Below are 16,432 nucleotides of genomic sequence, written 5' to 3' on the forward strand. Positions count from 1 at the left end.
ACGGTGCAAGCTCGCCCCCCACCGCGGTGAATTGCCTCCCTGGAGTCCCCTCCACTGCTCGCCAGTTTACGCGCCTGCGGAATTTCTTCGCCGGGTGCCGCAGGAACAGCCCCGCACCCCCCTGCAGCCCCTCCTTGCCTGCCCAGGGGTTGAGGGCCGCCGGGAGGGAGGGAGGGCCGAGCGGCAATTCATCTTGATTTGTTTCAATCGTCCGGGGCGACGGCAAAGTTATAATCCTGTATAATTTCAGGAACAAGCAGGTTGAGAATGAATGGGTCGATATTATTTAAAACAAAACACAGGAGAGCACGACCTTTCCCTTCAACGACGTGTTGCAGCACGAAGTCGCAGGAAACGCGGGGCTAACCTCTCACCCCCGCGCTCCGCGGGGCCGCCGTGATTTGGGCTGCTCTTTGTTTCTCTTCATGTCTGAAAGGGGGATTTGGAATAGAAATGCAATAGTACATGAAGGATCTCCCCGCTGAAGGGAGAGAAGGTGAGCGCAGGGGGCGGCAGAGGGGACAGATTATTCTGAACAGGAGCAGTTTGTTTGCAAACTGGCTTTTCTTTGCCTTTTTTTTTCTGTTCTCTTCCCCACCCCCTCTTCTTTAATGTAATAAAAGCTTCCTTCACAGAGGGAGAAATTTATGCTCGAGATACAGCAACTTTGTGGCTGATAATTCCCGAGGCCAACGATGTCAAATAATCCATTTTCTCGGGGCTGCGTGGGGGAATAAAGGGATTCCGCGGGTCCAAGCCGCGCGTTCCTCTATCATGCAGCGTTAGAGCCTGGGATCTATTTTTTACGTGGAAACAAAAAGTGCCGACACTTATTTGTATTGCAATAAAAAGAACTGCCCTGTGTTTCTAGAGAGCGAGGTCCAGTGTCAGCGACCAGTCAATCACTGCGGAGCAGTTACCGCTGCGCAGCTTGTCTCGGTAAATAAAAATGCAGACAGAACTATATGCCGTATATTTTACTCCCATGAAATAAAACACATTTCATTTCATTTTTTTTCATGTTTGCTGAAAAGTAAAACAATAATAATTGTACGAAATGTTATACACAGGGCATGTTTTACATTGCAATATCAGAAACATCATTGCATCCACCAGAGGTACTATTCTAAAACTGATATTCACACAATTTTTTTGTTTTTAATAATTATATGTTAGAAACATACAGTGTCGCATTTAGTATATACATTCCCTTGCTCGCAAGCGAAAAAATTCTAATCGCTTCTGTGTAACATGCTTTATTTTAAAGCCTAACCTTTTAAAAACACTGTTGTGATATTACTAACAACTGCTTTTATAAAATTAATTTGACATTTCGATATATATACATCCTTTCAGTCATTTTTATGTTAACAATGCTAAACTTAAAAAATAACAAGCTTATAGTAACATTAAAATGTCATATCATATCCAGTCAAACATTTGTCCATATATATATATATATATATATGTCCTTGTAACTGTTGAAATACTCTTAGTGAAAGATCTCAGAATCTGTAGAAGGTCCTTTGAAAACAAAGGAACTATCTTATTTCAGTGGTTTCCTCTTTTTTTTCCCCCTTCTCTTTCCTCTTTCCCTCTCTCTCTCTCTTTGATTTTTCCTCCTGTCTCTTTCTCCCTAGTGCCCATTACTTTCTAGCGTGATTCTCAGTCTCTGCAGGAAGCGGGAGGGATTCCCAGGCAGTGTTTCCTACTTGGGTGCCTCACACGGGTCTGTCCACCGCGTACTGGCAAGCGCTCAGGTTGGAAGCAGGGTTCTGCACGCTGGCGTAGCCAAAACTGGAGTGCTGCTTGGCTTTAAGTCTCAGACTCGCCAAGCTCGAGTTGCATGTGTCCCTATAAACATATGGAGGTGTTGGAGGAGCATAAGGACAGGCTGGCGTCGGCACCGCAGAATTCAGGGAGGGATTGCTCAAGTTGTTCAAGTTATTCAGGCTGTTGAGGCTGGAGCCGGGGACCCCGGTGACTGCAGAGGGTACCATGCTTGAAGACATACTCATGGAGGAAATGGAGTTTGGAGGGGAGAACATGCTCTGAGAAGACAGAGGGTTGACATTCATGGAGTTGAAGAAAGGAAAGCTTTTGGTGGAGAGTGAAGCGGAGGTCAGGCCCTTGGCTGCCCAGTTGTTGTACGAGTAGCCGGGGTACATGTCATCGTAGGGCTGCATCAGGCCGTTAAACTGTGGACCGAAGCCGTTTTTGCAAAGCTCGGCTTGCTGGTTCCTTTCTCTCTTTCTCCATTTGGCTCTGCGGTTCTTGAACCAAACCTTTGGAACGGGGAGGAAGAGGGAAGGAGGGAGGGAGATGGGAGACGCGAATTAGTCAGGAACCACTGCCGCAGCCTTTCGCAAGATCTCGGCAACAGCCGAGCTTGTCCCTATGCACGGGCATACATATATGCATGCGTACATACATGAAGATGTGTCCGTACACACACACACACAGAGGTTCGCCACCTCCTCTGGGGAGCCCCTCGCTGGGCCGGGGCAGCAATGTGCTGCCGGGCCCGCAGAGCACCCCCCGGGCCTGGCGCTGCCGGGTCTCAGCAGGGTAAATTCGTGCCCCTTCCCCGAAACCCCCGGCACAGTATGCGATACTCTCATTCGAGCCACAGCGGTAAACGCTTCCCTCTTCTATGTTCCTATCGTTACTGTCATTTTCCTCGTTTCTCTCTCTTTTATGCACCCCTCCTTCCTTGGCTTATTCTGCGCTGAAGCCAACCAGGGGAAATACAAAAGTGTAAAAATAAGGGCAAAATGCCCGGAAACCCGTGGAATTTTAGGGCTATGTTTCCTATTACGGGGAAGGAGGGGGAAGCCAGCAACTAATAAATCCTTGCTTCAGTTTGTTAAAGCTACAAAGCTTCCAGAGCCGAAAAGCACTTTCTAAACAAACTTATTCGACTGCTCTTTGGCAAAAAGAAAAGGAAAACCCAAAGAGACCGAAATAAAACCCCAACCCCAAAAAAATCAACATTTAACAATGTGCTAAATGAGACCCAAGAGACCCTCCTCAGACAATGGGGACAACGTGTCCTTCCCAATCCACATCTGGGTGCCTGACCCGTCGGGCAGCCGCCAGCAGCAGCCTCACCCGTGTGTATTGGAGCCACCCCTGGGTGTTTGCAGCACCCCCCCCCCGCACTGGGCCGGGCAGGGGCCGCCCGGACACCACGGAGACGGGCCCCATATGGCCTCTCTGCACCTTCCGAAACCAAAACCTCCCGCAAAAGCTGTACCGTGTCCGACACCACTCCGTACCCCGGCGCGGCCCCGGCCGGGCCCCGCTCCCCCTGCGGAGCTGCCTCGGCCCTGCACACCGTGGGCCCCACTCACTCCGGCCCTGACTCGCACTGCATCGCTTTCCCTAAACTATCGCGGGGAAAGGATTTACGTGGGATTTTTAAAAAAATGTGGGTTCGGCCCGTCTGGGGCTCTTTTTTTAGATGTCGTTTCCCTTCCCCCCCCCCCCCCCCCCAGCGCGGCGTTTGCAAGCCAGAAGGATCTGGCCTCGGCAACTCTGCAGCGCCGTGATGGTCCCATAAATCTCAGAGGGGGTAAGGGAGGAGAGAGACGCCCGTCGAATTGTGAAACCAAAAGAAAGAGAAAATGCAAGGAAGGGCACGTCGGGACTGCCTTGGAGAGAAGTAAAAGCCCTTGTGTGTTTTACATCTTTTTCGCATTAGCGGCAGCGCAGGTTGCAGCCTGTTCCGAGTTGCTTTCTTGGCTAATGTTTTCATTAGCGTTTCGATCAAAAGGAGCAGGACGCATTGCGCGGCGAGGGCGAAACGTGCAGCAAACCATATTCCGGGGGTAGAGAGTGAGAGAGGGATCCCAATCTATCTCGCTTTGACAGAACTGTCCTGCTCTGCCCTGCTTTTGTGCAAAGGCTCTGGAGTTTGCGTACAAACCGAAATCGAAAGCAGCTGCAGACACCGCAGCCCTCCTCCCCTTCCTCCCCGCCCCGACCCCCGCTGCTAGGAGCCGGCGTGTCCTGTCGCAACTTACCCTAACCCTCGCCTCGGTGAGGTTGGTCCAGACGGCGATCTCCTCCCGAGTGGACATGTCCGGGTAGCGATTCCGCTGGAAAGTGGCCTCCAGCTCCTGCAGCTGCTGGCTGGTAAAGTGGGTCCGCTGCCGCCGCTGCCTCTTTTTCTTGGAGGGATCCTCGGGCCCAGCATCCTCACTCTTGCTCTGCTGGCTCTTATCTTTCTCTGTAAGGGGGGAAACAAAAAAAACAACAAGGCGAAAAACAGGGGCGCCTCAGCCTTCGAAGCCTCCTCTTTCTCTCTCCTCTCCCGTGGCAGGGGAAGCGCTCGTCCCCGGCTCGCCGGGCCCCGCAGCCTGCCCCCAGCGCGGCTTGCCGGTGTAATGATTAACCGCACCGGCCTCCCGCACCAGCGGCTCCTCCGAACCCGCGGGCGGCTCCTCCCTGAAAGTAGCCACCTCCGGGGAGCGGACGGAGCCGCCCCTCCGCCGATGTACGCAGGTTTCTCACCTATTGATGCACACGAATTTTTTGCCAGTCTGTATCTCCCATCTGCATACACGTAATCCGTATTATTTGCCTATACGTAACCGTATTACTCGCTTGCCTGTATCGCGCTATTCTTCTGCTTGCATCCTTTACTATTCGTGCATTTTATCTACATCATTCCGCTACCTATACCCATATGATTTGTCCGACTACACCCATAGTATTTCTCCGTCTCTACCCATATGACTTGTCTGTCTATATCCGTAGTGTATCTCCGTCTATGCCCATATTACTCGCCCATCAGTATCCACCTCACTCGCCCGCCGCTATACACGCTATTCGCCCGTCTTTACACATGTCATTATCTTCCACACGCCAGCACACAGACACCGCACGCGAAAAGAAATCCCACGAAGAGCGTCTCTGCCGAGTGCGAGGCGCTCACGGTGAGGGGAGCGACGACTGCGCGTCGCTGGCCGCGGGGCTACCGGCGGGACAGGCCGAGCTGGGGCAGGGCAGCGGGTCACCCGGGAGTCCCAGCCGCTCGCCCCCTCTTACCTGCGGCCTCAGGGCTGGAGGTGTCAGAGATGGTGTGCACCTCCAGACGGTGCTTGGCGGACTCCAAGGAGGAGCGCGCCTGCCCCGGCGCCAGCGCCGCCGCCATGGCCAGCGCGGGCTGGTGGTGGTGGCAAGACGATGAAGAGGAGGAGGAAGAGGAGGAAGGTGAGGAGGAGCACAACTTATTCCCTGCTCCCAGGCGCTCCAGGCTTAACGTGTCCTTCATGCAGTTCATCGGCAAAAGGATGCCAAGCTCTACGTGCGTGCCTGGGGAGTCGGTAGGAGAAGGTGTGCGTGTGTCTGTAGGTGTCGGTACGTGTACGACGGCCGGAGCGGCGCCCCCCGCCGTGGGCGCGGAGCTGCCCAGCGGCTCCGGGGTGTCAGGGCTGCCGGGCGGGGGAGCCGCGGCTGGGCGGGCGGCGCTCGGCTAGCGCCCGGGCGGCACGGCGAGCCCAGGAGGCCCCCGCCGCCCAGGGGGGCGCGACGGCGGCGACAGGCGAGCGGGCGAGTCCGGTCCTGCACGAGCCGTCACGGCGACACGGCTGCTCCCCGGCCGACCGGCGGCCCCCGGCCCGCCGCGGGGCTCGGCGGGGCTCGGCGGGGAGCTGCGCTGCGCTGCCCGCGCATGGATCCGCGCCGCGCGCGGCCGGCCCCGCACCGCACCAGCTCAGTCGCTTCCCTCTTGGCCTGACATCTTAAACCGGCGGCGGCCTTCCCCGCGCCGCACGTCACCCGCCACGCCCCGCACCGCCTTCTGCCCGCCCCGCCGCGCCCCGCCCCTGCCCGGGTCCCGCCTCCCACGCCCCCCCGTAAGCCCGGCGTTATCCGCCCGGTTTGCCCCGGGGGTCGTACCCATGTCCGCAGAGCCCGACCCACGGGGAGACCCGTCGGGGCGGATCCGGGCACGCCCGCTCCCTCCGCGCTGCCTTCCGCAGCGGCGGAGCGCTCGGCACTGACAGAAGCGCTGCAACGAGGAGCATGGGAGTGGAGGACCCCGGGCCCGACTCCCTCTGTCCGAGAGGGTGGGAAACAAGCGGGCGGGGTCACAGCCGGAGAGACTACGGGTCCGCCGCGACAGGAGAGGGAAGGCCACTGCGAGGCACAGGCGGCGGCAGAAAGAGCAGCAGCCCCTCCGCGGGGAGCCGCACACAGACCAAGAGGCTGCACGCCCGGCCTCCCTCTGCCCTCACCGGAGGCGGAGAAAGGACACGGGGGGGAATCCTCTCCATGCCACTGCCATTGCCCCCCCCTCTCTGCCGCCGGATTCCCCACAGCGACCACCCGTGGGGTCCTTTCCTCCCCGGTTTTACACGTTATCAGCAGGGATCGCTCCCCGCACTCGGCGGGGACCCGCGGGGACCGTCCCGGCGCTCAGAGCAGCCCCCGAACCCAAACCCGCGCCCGAGAACGCCGGTTACAGTTTGGCCAAGCCCTGCACCGGGCAGGGTTCCGGCACTCCAATCTCACCCATACGACCTCCTTGAGCTACCGCCTTCATAGGCTTGGAGGGGCAGGACGTGACCCCTCGCCCTCGGGCAGCCACCCCCGGACAGAAACTGCAGAGGGACGAGCTGCGGGGTCCCGCTGGCTCCGCTTTTGGCTCGGGGGGAGGCTGCTGCGGATCAGGGTCCGGCAGGAGGAGGGGGAAGCGGGTGTAGGGCGGGGACAGGTTGTCCTCTGGTGCCGGTCAGGGCGTCCCAGAGCAGAGCAGCCTGTCCCCGAGCCATGCCCCGGGGGGACAGCGGCCCTGCTCGGGGAGGGGAGCCCGTGGGAGCCCGGTGGAAAATACAGTTTGTGTCTGTGTCTTCAGTCCCTCTACATCGAAAAGTTACTGAAAGGTTCCCCTTGCAGTGGACCTCCATAGCCATAACCCAGCGCCCAAACTTTACTGTATCCCGTTGCTCTCCTGCCCACCCCCGCAAGGGTCCTTCTTGGTCTCTGATGCTCGTCCGAGGAACGTATAACCCCCCGCAATCTCACTTATCACTAAATTATACATATTACTTTCGCAGCCTGTTAGTAAAGAAGGTTAAATTAATTTACATTCTGCTCATTATCTGGTGTTTAAATGACGTGGTTTTATCCCTGAGATTTGGCAAAGAATCTCTTTCCTCAGACCCCACAGCGTTTCGACGGAGACAATGCTCTTACATTTGTAGTGGATTTTAATCTGATAAGACTCTAATTTGCTTAAGTCTTTTAAATAGGGGGTTTAAAATGATTCTAGCCGTTTTCTTATTGAATTTCCTCTAATTCCCCCAAGATCATAAAGTATGTGTGTAAAGTAAATATTTCCTCCCTTTGCACCGGCGGCAGATGACCTATAACTAAGTCAATATGAATCCAGCTCCATTCCGCACAATTTGTTTACCAATCATATCCCCGTTTCTTCTTAACCTCTCTCTACATCCATGGTCCCGCACCCAGAAATCGGCCCTCGGTTCTCCCATCATACCCCAACCCCCCCATCCCCTGCCTCTTTTCCCTTCGAGGGGTCGGGACTACCCTGGCCCCTGGCCTGGCCTGGCTGCGGGGAGCTCCGGGCGGGGGGTTGCCTTTCTCCAGCCCGTCTCCGGGCTACCAGCCCGCAAAGCCCCGGGGAGGCGGTACAATTGTTTTTCAACACGGCAATGCATCGCTCCCGCAGATGAGCCCTTTCTCCCTCCTATTTTTCTACTATTTCATTTTTCAGTCGTTTATTTTCGTTAGTTTGGCTTCTTTCGCAGGGAATCCAAACGAAAAGTCCCTCCTGGCTGCGCGGCGCAGAGCGCTTTTTACGCGCTTGGTGCCCTTGCAGAGCGCAGCGGCGGTGCCTCCTTGTCCTGGGCTACTCCGCGGGTCCCGGCCCCCCAGGGAGGGGGACAGGGGGAGCAGGGACCCTCCACCGCGCCTCCCTCAAGCACCTTCCCCAGCGGTGGAGGGTCCCTGCTCCCCCTGCCCCAGCGGGCACAGACCCTCCGCCCGTTCCCGCGTCCCCAGAAGCGGGGAGCTGATGAGGCCCAGTCCCGCACCCGAAGGGAAGGAGTGCCGGAATTTCGTTTTGTGCCTTGGATTACAACTCCCCCAGCCCGGGCAGGAGGGGAGCTACCACTCAGCGTTAGTTGTCATGGTGACCATAAATCACGTAAATCCAAAAATACCCACCTATAATATGAGATGAAGCTTTTATTTCCCGAGTGAAATAATATTTTAAAAGCTGTCATACAACCGAAAAACAACCTAATTGTAGTCAACCGAGTAATATACCAGCGGTAGAAGTTTCAATTCAAATGTCAAAAATGCTTTTCTGGAGTTTCTTTTTTTTTTTTTTTTTTTTCCCTCCTGGAAGCTCCATCCCCTTCCAGGTTCTGGTCCTGGACGCAAAGCCGCCCCGGCCGGCTCACCAGAATGGCTGACACCCCCCAAAAATAAACAATTTGGAGGGGTTTCTCCCCTTGTCTTTGCCTATTGTTGCAAGGCTGGCAGGGGGCAAGCCCCGGTGCGCTGGAGGGCAACCTGCGGCAAGAAAACTGGGGGACTGGGGCTGCTCCGCACCCCTCTCTCCCTTCTGCGTCTCCTTTTTAATTTCTTTAATTAAAAAATAAAATCTTATTATGTTGTTTTTTGTTTTGTTTTTTTTTTGCCCCCCGAGGGTGTCTTCGACCTTCTGCTCCCGCCGGCCGCCATGGATCCGCGGTGACGGCCCCGGTGCGAGAGGCAGGCGGGTCGAGAGCGGGAAGGGAGATGGGCTGGGGTGTCGGAGGACGGCCAGACCTACGGTGGGTGTTTATTCTCTCACTTTTCCTTTATCTCCTTACGGGATCGTTGTTTCTAGGCGTAACGCTCTCCTAAATGGATAAATCGGTTCTCATGCAGAGTCTCTAGCTAGTCCTGTTGTCTTTTACCTTTGGCTTGTTGTCTTTCGCCTATCTCGGATTACCGGGTATTCTCCTCGATGAAGAGCCATTAATTACCCATTCAGTCAATATTAGGAAGACTACAGAGCTTTTTACATCGGATTAAGAAGACATCAGGTTGTTCCCTTAGTATATTCCTCCTCACGAATAAGCTTTCGTTATACATTTAGTTTTCCCTGGGGTGAGGCTAACAACCGCTGCATATATTATTCTCAGACGACGGGGTGAGGTGGGGGGGGAAGACGACGACACAAAATTATTTATACGAAGCGCAATAAATAACTTTCAATTAGCGCTCGGCGTTAGCTGCAGGAAGGAGCGCGCAATTTCCTCGCCGCTGCTCAAGGCAGCGCACAGGCGGAGTGACCCCGGTTCCACCACGCGGTCACAGTTCCGGCGACAGATTTGGCCACGTCCAGTGGAGGGGAGAGGGGTGCTGCTTGGCACCGGCTCCGCCTCGTCTTCCCCCCCGCGCCCGCAACCCTCCGCAGGGGCGTAAACTGCGCTCCCATCATCTAGTCCCGGGGTCAGAAAAGGCACCGCGGAGCTTTGCTGTGCTCTCTTTCCTGGCTGCACCTGACCTGGGCGGAAAACTGAACCGGCTCTGGGATTTTGGTTTGGCTTTGAAAAACGGATGTCAGGTTACGGAATATTCAAACCAAAGAAAAAATATATATAAATAAAGGGTTGAAACAATCAATTTGTGATGCTGACTGGTGATACAAGGGGGGTGCAATTTAATGTTCCATGCTGAAGGCTGCTGTTTCATCCGTACCCAGATTATCGATTACAGGAAAGGATTCCTTAAGTAGAATTGGCAGAGCTCACAAATTGTACAGACTAAATACATATATATGCATATATATGTACCCCCCAAATAGTTTACGCATCTTCCAGCGGTCGATAAAAATTATCCGAATGAACCCACCACAAGCCCTTGCACGTGCTGTGGGGCTGTCGAAGTGTGCGCTGAAGTTACCCTAATTTAGCGGGACTGGGCACCCAGCAGTAATTTCCCTGGATCAACGCGGATCCAGCCGTGCTGTTTTTCACACTACAGGTTGTAGCAGTATTTTCATACTTTCCCCGTTTTCCTTTCCCTGCTGTGGCCAGGGACACGTTTCTGTCGGGATGCGCCCCCCCACCCTCCCCCCCGCATTTCCCCTCCCGCGGGGAGCCAGCTTTGGGGGGCCTCCTGCTGAATTTCGTTTCCTCCTTGCGTAGGAGCTTTGATTTGACCAAACATTCGCATTTTTTACTATCGTTACCAATGGTGCTACTTAGCGATTATTCTCCCTGTGCCCACCGACGGTGCCTAACCCCGGAAATTCCCTGACCGCCCTCGGAATTTCCCGGCCCGTCCGGTGCCAGGTGGGGTCCCGAGTCCCCCCGGGCTTCCCAAGAGGTTCATCCCGCAGAGCAAGTGGTACCCGACGCCCAAATCCCCGATTAAAAGCAGATCAAAGGCAAGCCCCAACAAAACCCGCCTGGACGGCGAGAAAACACCCGTGACTTCTCCGATTCGCAGAGAGTCGCCAGAGCAGCACAGGGGGCCTCAGGACTTGCCATTGCCCCATCGCACAGAGACGCGGGCTGGGACTCACACAGGAATTATCCCCACACCACCAGGGGTATATCCCCATATCCGCAAAGATACAGCCGCACCAGCGGCCCTCCGAGCTTCCCACCCCTGTGAAACGGAAGGACTTAATGGCCAGGCAGCCCTGCGTTGCTTCGTCAGCTCAGACTTCTATTTTAATTAACGGTTTTAAACGCGTTTAGATCGCAGTTCCCCCCCCTTTACCTCTGCAGCCCGACGGGTAAAGGACAGACAGGCTTATATGGTAACGAGGCAGGAAATTTTGGGTGTACTACAATAATCCGGGTTCATAATTGATGGTTAAGAAAATAACCATTTGTTTCTCGGCCGGGGAAGTAAAAGTTACCGTGTCAGGGAGCATATGTGGGTATTACTTTTATAAATACTTAGTCGAATAAAGCTGACTTGGAAGGGCTCATAAATTTATCCTATCGGAAAGGTCCCCACTTTCCCATTAGATCAGGAGAAGGGCTTTGATTAAGACCACCTGTTCCTCTGCAGGGACGGCAAGAGAGGGCAGGGAGGCCTTGCTTATTCGCAAACCATATATAAAGCAATGTCACCCTTCCTTTCAACGTTATTTAACACTGATTGCTGGCCGAGGGAAAAAGCGCCAGGGCCTGGTAAAGCCTATTTGTGCACAATTTAATATCGCGTATGTTTCCGGGATTAAAAATTATCGGCTCGTATTAACTTCGCGTTTGGCATTACCCCGGATTTTGCCGGCTAACCTTTCACCTAAGCGTTTCTTCTTCTAGAGGGGTTTGATGTCCCTAGAACAAACCCTGGCTAAAGTCTCCGGGGGAGGGTGGACTTGGGAAGGGGACATGGCCCCTCCTGAAATCACTGGGTGTTATCTGAGGAACAGCGAGCTGAGTATTCTTACAAGGAAGTGTTTAACCACGGGACCACGAATACGTGCATTATTAATTCACTGTAGTTTCCTGTATTATTAATTCAGGTTAATATATTTTATTTAAACAAAATTACGTTTATCTTGGATTAAACAGTCTCTCGAAATACAGAGTGCTTGTTTTCTTCTTTGTAATGTGTTTGCATTGCTGTTTTGCTTTACCACCCCTCAGGCTCTCCTATCAGACCCCCCGAGGCGGGCAGGGGGAAAGGAGGCAGGAGCTCTCCCTGCCTGCGGGCGGGGCGCGGCGGGGGCCGCCTCTGGGGGGCAGGACAGGGCCGGCGGCTTGTCTGCGGGCGGGGGAACACAAAACACGGACAATATCAATAAATACGAGAGCGGCGCTGCGGGTGCCTGAAAGGTGCGCTGACAGCCAGGATGGTTTTGGCGACGGGTGGGGGGGACGGACGCGCTAGCGGCGGGTGTCAGAGCGCTCCTGCCCGAGCAAGCCCCCCTCGACCCTTTCTCCGCGGCCGCGCATCATCAGGCGCAAATGGCTCCCGGGCGCAGAGCTGCGCAGCCAGCGGGCAGCAGAGGGCGCCCTGGCGCCGCTCAGGCGGCCCGTAGCTGACCTCCCGCCCGCCGCCCCGGCAGCGCGGCCCGCGGAGGGGTGCGGAGAGGCCGCCGCTTACCATTGGCGCCAGGGGGCGGCCGCCCGAGGAGCTTGCAGCCGGCGGGCTCCTTGTGGCCCTCCGGCGCCTCGCCGGGCTCCCCTTTTTTGATGTCCGCCTCCTTGGAGAAAAGGCACTCGACGGCGGCGGGCTGCACCCCTGGGGACAGGGACATGGGGACACACAGGGAAGAGGTGGTCAGCGCCCGCTGCTGCGCACCCCTCCGGGCAGGCGGCACTGCTTCCCGGGGGCTGCCTCGCCCGGCTCCGCACCCGCGCAGCGCGCCGCAAGGCAGCGGGGCCGCTGTGCCTTCGCCTCGGCGAAGGAGGTTTCTCTTACCTAGCTGAACACAGGCGGAGACAAGTTTGCGGCAGTTGGACTCCATTACCAGTTATCTGCAAAAGAGGAAGGCATCGGAGTTTTAAAACAGTTACTCTGGGAGTGAAAAATCAATGCGAAAAAGAAGCCCAACCGCCGCGGGAGTCACGTCGCAAGGGTGCTGCGGGAACTCTAACTTTCTCCAGTGCTATCTGCACCGTGAACCCCCATCTCGCCTCAGCGTCGGGTCCCACCCGAGTCACGCCACTGCATGGGCGCAACCCCCCATAGCTGTTCCCCAGCCCGCCGGACAGCTCGGCCTCCCTCCGCTCCTCGTTATTTGAGGACGTGGAGGAAGGCCGGTAACCTCGTGGCTGTGCGGTGCCCTGGGACACCCCTACCCCGGTCCCGGTGCCAGGGGTGAGGCGGTACCGGCCACAAGGGCCCCTGCGCGGCGCAGCGGGAGATGCGCTGTGGCGGCTGCGCCCGCCGAGGCTCCGCTGCCCGGCTGCGGCTCCGCGCTCCCCGGCCTCCGCCGGCGCCACCCCCGGTCTGAGAGGTCGGGCAGTAAAATCACGGGATTAGTGCCTGATTGAGATGTCTGTTCGTGAGATATTACAAAATTCATTATCACAGCTCTCTACTAACTCGATATGAAGTAACACAGATGGGATTTTATTAGTCCAGGCTTCGAATGTTTACTTATGATAATTTCGGGGGAAAATTTGCATGTCACCATCATTTCGCTAATCTTTCGTCTTCTTATTCTTCGCCTCTTTTTTAATGTCTGAACTGGGGGCATTATTAGCTGAAGCTTAGAAATGCGGCAGCCGGGGTCCGAGGCACGTTTTTGGTGAGCAGAGCTCGCCGGCCCCGCCGGGATGAGACTGAGGGAAAGGTGAAGGAAAGGAAGAAAATATATAAATATATGTTATAAAAAAAAAGTAGAAAAAAAGAGGGGCGAAATGGGAAGGTACGGTTATTGGGACTCCTCCGGGTCGTTGTCGTGATACGGCGATTTCTATTCAAACCCGAAGGACGCTAGGAGGAAATTCTGCTCCCCCAGGCCTCCGGCCTAACACACGAGTTGCCTAAATTAAGCAGGAAGGCGATTAAGAGAATCTTAATTCTTCCCCGATGGTTCTTAAATGGGGATGGGTCTCCGTCAAGATTAGTCCTGCGGGACAAATTCAACCGCCCTCCTCGCCCACTTGCCTAGGTGCCTGATTTATCTCACAAGTGGGGACACTCCGCTCTCCCAAAACACGCACTGCCACCAAGGGCAAGTTTTTCTTCTCTCCAGAATCGCCTTCTCCTCGGAGAAAAATGCCTTTCCCGGACGGATTCCTATTTCATCCCCGGTCTCAGTTGCCCGCACTGCTCCTTCCCTTTCTCTCACCCCTAACTAATTTTTGTACAAACGACACCGTAGCGCGGGGCCGAGGGGAGCGTGAAGCATTTTCCTATTGTCTCCAGCCCGGCGGCTTAACTGAAAGCAACTCCACTCTCATTTTTCCGTGTCTCCGAGCACCCCTCTGCTCGAAGTTAAAGATAGCCGAGCCTCCTCGCACCGGCCGTCGAGCCCGCCCTGCCTCCTCGCCTTGCCGGGTCGCTCGGCAGCAACCTGCTCGAAGAGCCCGGCTGCAGCAACCGCGGGGAACAGGGCGAAAACCGGGTTATTTTTGTTCTTACTGGTATCTACCGGTGTGCTTTCGAGGTGAAAAAAAAAACAAACAACAAAACTACAAAACAAAATCTAAACCAATCCGTCTCAAAAAAAAACCCAGAGTCCCCTAACAAATATCTCAGCACAGCCAGAAATAACCGCTTTTCGGCACAGGCTGTTTGTCAGAGACCGAGGCAGCTGCCTGTGGCTCTTAAAACGAAAGAACGAAAGGGGGACTCCGTGCGGGGCCTCCCCCTCCCCGGTGCCTGCAGCCGCAGCAGGGCCCGGCAGCTCCTTCGCAGGCGGTGCCGCGGGTGTCCCTGCCGCGGAGCCCGCAGACGGTCCCTCACGATATTCCAGAGCCCCAAGACACTGCTTTCCCCCCCCCCCCGACTGCGCGGCTCCGCGGAGGGATGGAGCTGCCTGCGCGTCCTCTCCGCGGGACCGAGAGCGTCGGAGCCGGCTCGGCAGGGAATCGGCGCGAGGGCCCTTCTCGCTGCCCTGGCCACCGGTCCTGCGGGACGGGCCGCAGCCTCCCAGAGGACATCAGCAAGTCAACCCCGCAGCACCCTGCCCGCCGGTCCGCGATCGCCCCGGGGCGCGCAGAGCCACTGCCCGTACCCGTAGCCCTGCACCCATCATGCCGCCACCCCCCGAGACTCCCCCACTCACCGGGGCCGGCCGCTCTGTCCGCCCCGCCGCTCGCGCTGCTGATGCCGGTGCTGCCGGGGGCGGCGGGGCCGCGCCGGGCTCCTGCGCTGGCTGCGGGGCCGCGGAGCCGCCGCTGGCTCCCTCCTTCCCCGGCCCTCCGCGCCCCTGCCCCGCCCCGCCCGCCTCCCCGGGCCCTGACGTCACGCCAGTCCCGCCGAACGCGCCCCACCGCCGCCGCGGGGCCGGGCCGGGCCGGGCTGGGGCGGGCGGCTCCGCAGCGCTGCGCGGCGCTCCGCGGGCACGGGCGCAGAAGTGGTGGCAGCTCCCGGCCGCGGAGGGGGCAGGGGGCAGGAGGAAGCACAAAAGGCGGCGGAAGAAAGGCGGCGCGGCGGCGGGCTAGGTAGCCAGAGGAGAACCGAGGTGAGCGGGGACGGCCGCGGTCCCTCCGCGCCCGCGCAGGGCGCGCCCCGCTCCGCCCGGCTGGGGAGGGGGGGGCAAAGTAACTGTGGTCAAAGTTTCCCGGGCCGGCCTACGGCAGTCGTTGCACCAGGTGTGAAGAGGGATCGCCAAACCCCTGCGAGAGGTCTCGGTTTCCTTTTGAACCCACTTTTTCTTTTCCCTTTTTTGTTTTCTTTTTTTTAAATTCACACATATATATGTATATATTATTTCCTTCCACCCCCATTTTGTTTTCAATCCCAGGGTTCTTTTGGGTGCCCGTGGCTCTCGCGCAAGGCCTGGGTAGCCGAAATCCTGCCGTTCACCCCTGTTACTCGCCCTGCCTCGTTCACGGCCGGTGGCGTGGAAAACACTACGGCAGAGTCTCTCCTCTTTTCCCCTAAACGACGCTGAGCTTGCCCCAAGGAGGAATTCATTTTCGATTTTGTGATGTTTTCCGTGTTTAAGAAAATAACGAAGTCAGTTATCTCTATTTAGACCAAAGTAAAGCGGTCGCTTTTTCTCGCAGCGTCTCCGAGGCTTTGTTTGTAGAGGGACCACGCGAAAATAAAACAGGAGCTTTCTTAACTCGGAGGCTGCACCTGATCTTTTGGGGGCTGTTTTTAAATTATTTCAGCCTGGAGTGAATTTTAGGTATTTCTAGGGTAGAACAGGGGTCTTAGCAGTCGTTGCCAGGGGAGCGAGCCTGTAGAGGCGGGCAGGGTTCCCGCGGGTGGCTTCCGGGGAGCCCGGCAGCTCTTGTCCCGCTGGCCCGGAGCAGCCCTTGGAATGCGGCCGCGCCAAGCGGAGGGGATGCATCCTCTGGCCAGAAATGAAATCAAAGGGCAGTTTTGATTTTTCTAAGGAGAAATCAATTAGTTCACCGTGTCCTCGGCTACCTGCGTGTCTATCCGCGGGAGCGCTGCGCCAGGTAAAGCGTCGCGCTCGCCAGGACGGAGTGGCACTCGGTTTTCCCCGAGAAAAAAAAAGGGAATTTTTTGCGCTGGTGCGCGTTTCCTCCACATCCCTAGCCTCACTGTGTAATGGGCAGCGACGACAGGGCAGGATGCGGTGCCCGCGTTAGCAACGCGGCTGCAGAGCGGGGCCGCCCTCGGAGCTGCAGCGGGGTCCGGCTGCCTCGGAGCCGGAGCGGCTGAAGTGAGCAGCTGGTGGGAAATGCAAATGGCTCCCGGAGAAACATAAGATCCAGGGTGATTTTCATTCCCTCCTCGAGTGTGTGGAAGGAGCTGGACATACGTTTCACGCTCCTAATCCTTCTTTTACATT

At 56.6% G+C, this 16,432-nt stretch overlaps 1 protein-coding gene across 3 annotated transcripts; it reads right to left on the bottom strand.

Annotated features, from left to right (window-relative positions):
• Window positions 1-964: 964 nt before the first annotated feature.
• Window positions 965-14,863, bottom strand: PITX2 (paired like homeodomain 2). 3 transcript variants are annotated; one of them, XM_061478676.1, is made up of 5 exons: window positions 14,729-14,863; window positions 12,412-12,467; window positions 12,094-12,231; window positions 4,026-4,231; window positions 965-2,285 (listed from the first exon to the last, which is right to left on the bottom strand). In XM_061478676.1, exons 2-5 carry the CDS (start codon window positions 12,455-12,457, stop codon window positions 1,722-1,724), a joined length of 954 nt encoding a protein of 317 aa, XP_061334660.1. In that variant the 5' UTR covers window positions 12,458-12,467; window positions 14,729-14,863; the 3' UTR covers window positions 965-1,721. The 3 variants fall into 3 exon arrangements, with proteins under 3 accessions (XP_061334660.1, XP_061334649.1, XP_061334638.1); XM_061478665.1 differs by lacking the exon at window positions 12,094-12,231; XM_061478654.1 differs by lacking the exons at window positions 12,094-12,231; window positions 12,412-12,467; window positions 14,729-14,863 and adding an exon at window positions 5,053-5,536.
• Window positions 14,864-16,432: the final 1,569 nt, after the last annotated feature.

The sequence above is a fragment of the Pezoporus flaviventris genome, unplaced genomic scaffold, assembly GCF_033815535.1.
Source record: "Pezoporus flaviventris isolate CSIRO_AGI_PZ_B2104156 unplaced genomic scaffold, CSIRO_AGI_Pfla_v1 ptg000002l, whole genome shotgun sequence".
In the NCBI taxonomy this organism is placed as follows: Eukaryota; Metazoa; Chordata; class Aves; order Psittaciformes; family Psittacidae; genus Pezoporus; species Pezoporus flaviventris.

Bases quoted from the DNA above. Each gene is read 5' to 3' on its own strand.
- PITX2 (XM_061478654.1), bottom strand. From the start codon at position 5,287: ATGAACTGCATGAAGGACACGTTAAGCCTGGAGCGCCTGGGAGCAGGG. The intron at 4,232-5,052 runs GTAAGAGGGGGC...CCCCCCTTACAG, and splicing joins CTCCAGCCCTGAGGCCGCAG to AGAAAGATAAGAGCCAGCAG. The intron at 2,286-4,025 runs GTAAGTTGCGAC...CCCGTTCCAAAG, and splicing joins TCACCGAGGCGAGGGTTAGG to GTTTGGTTCAAGAACCGCAG.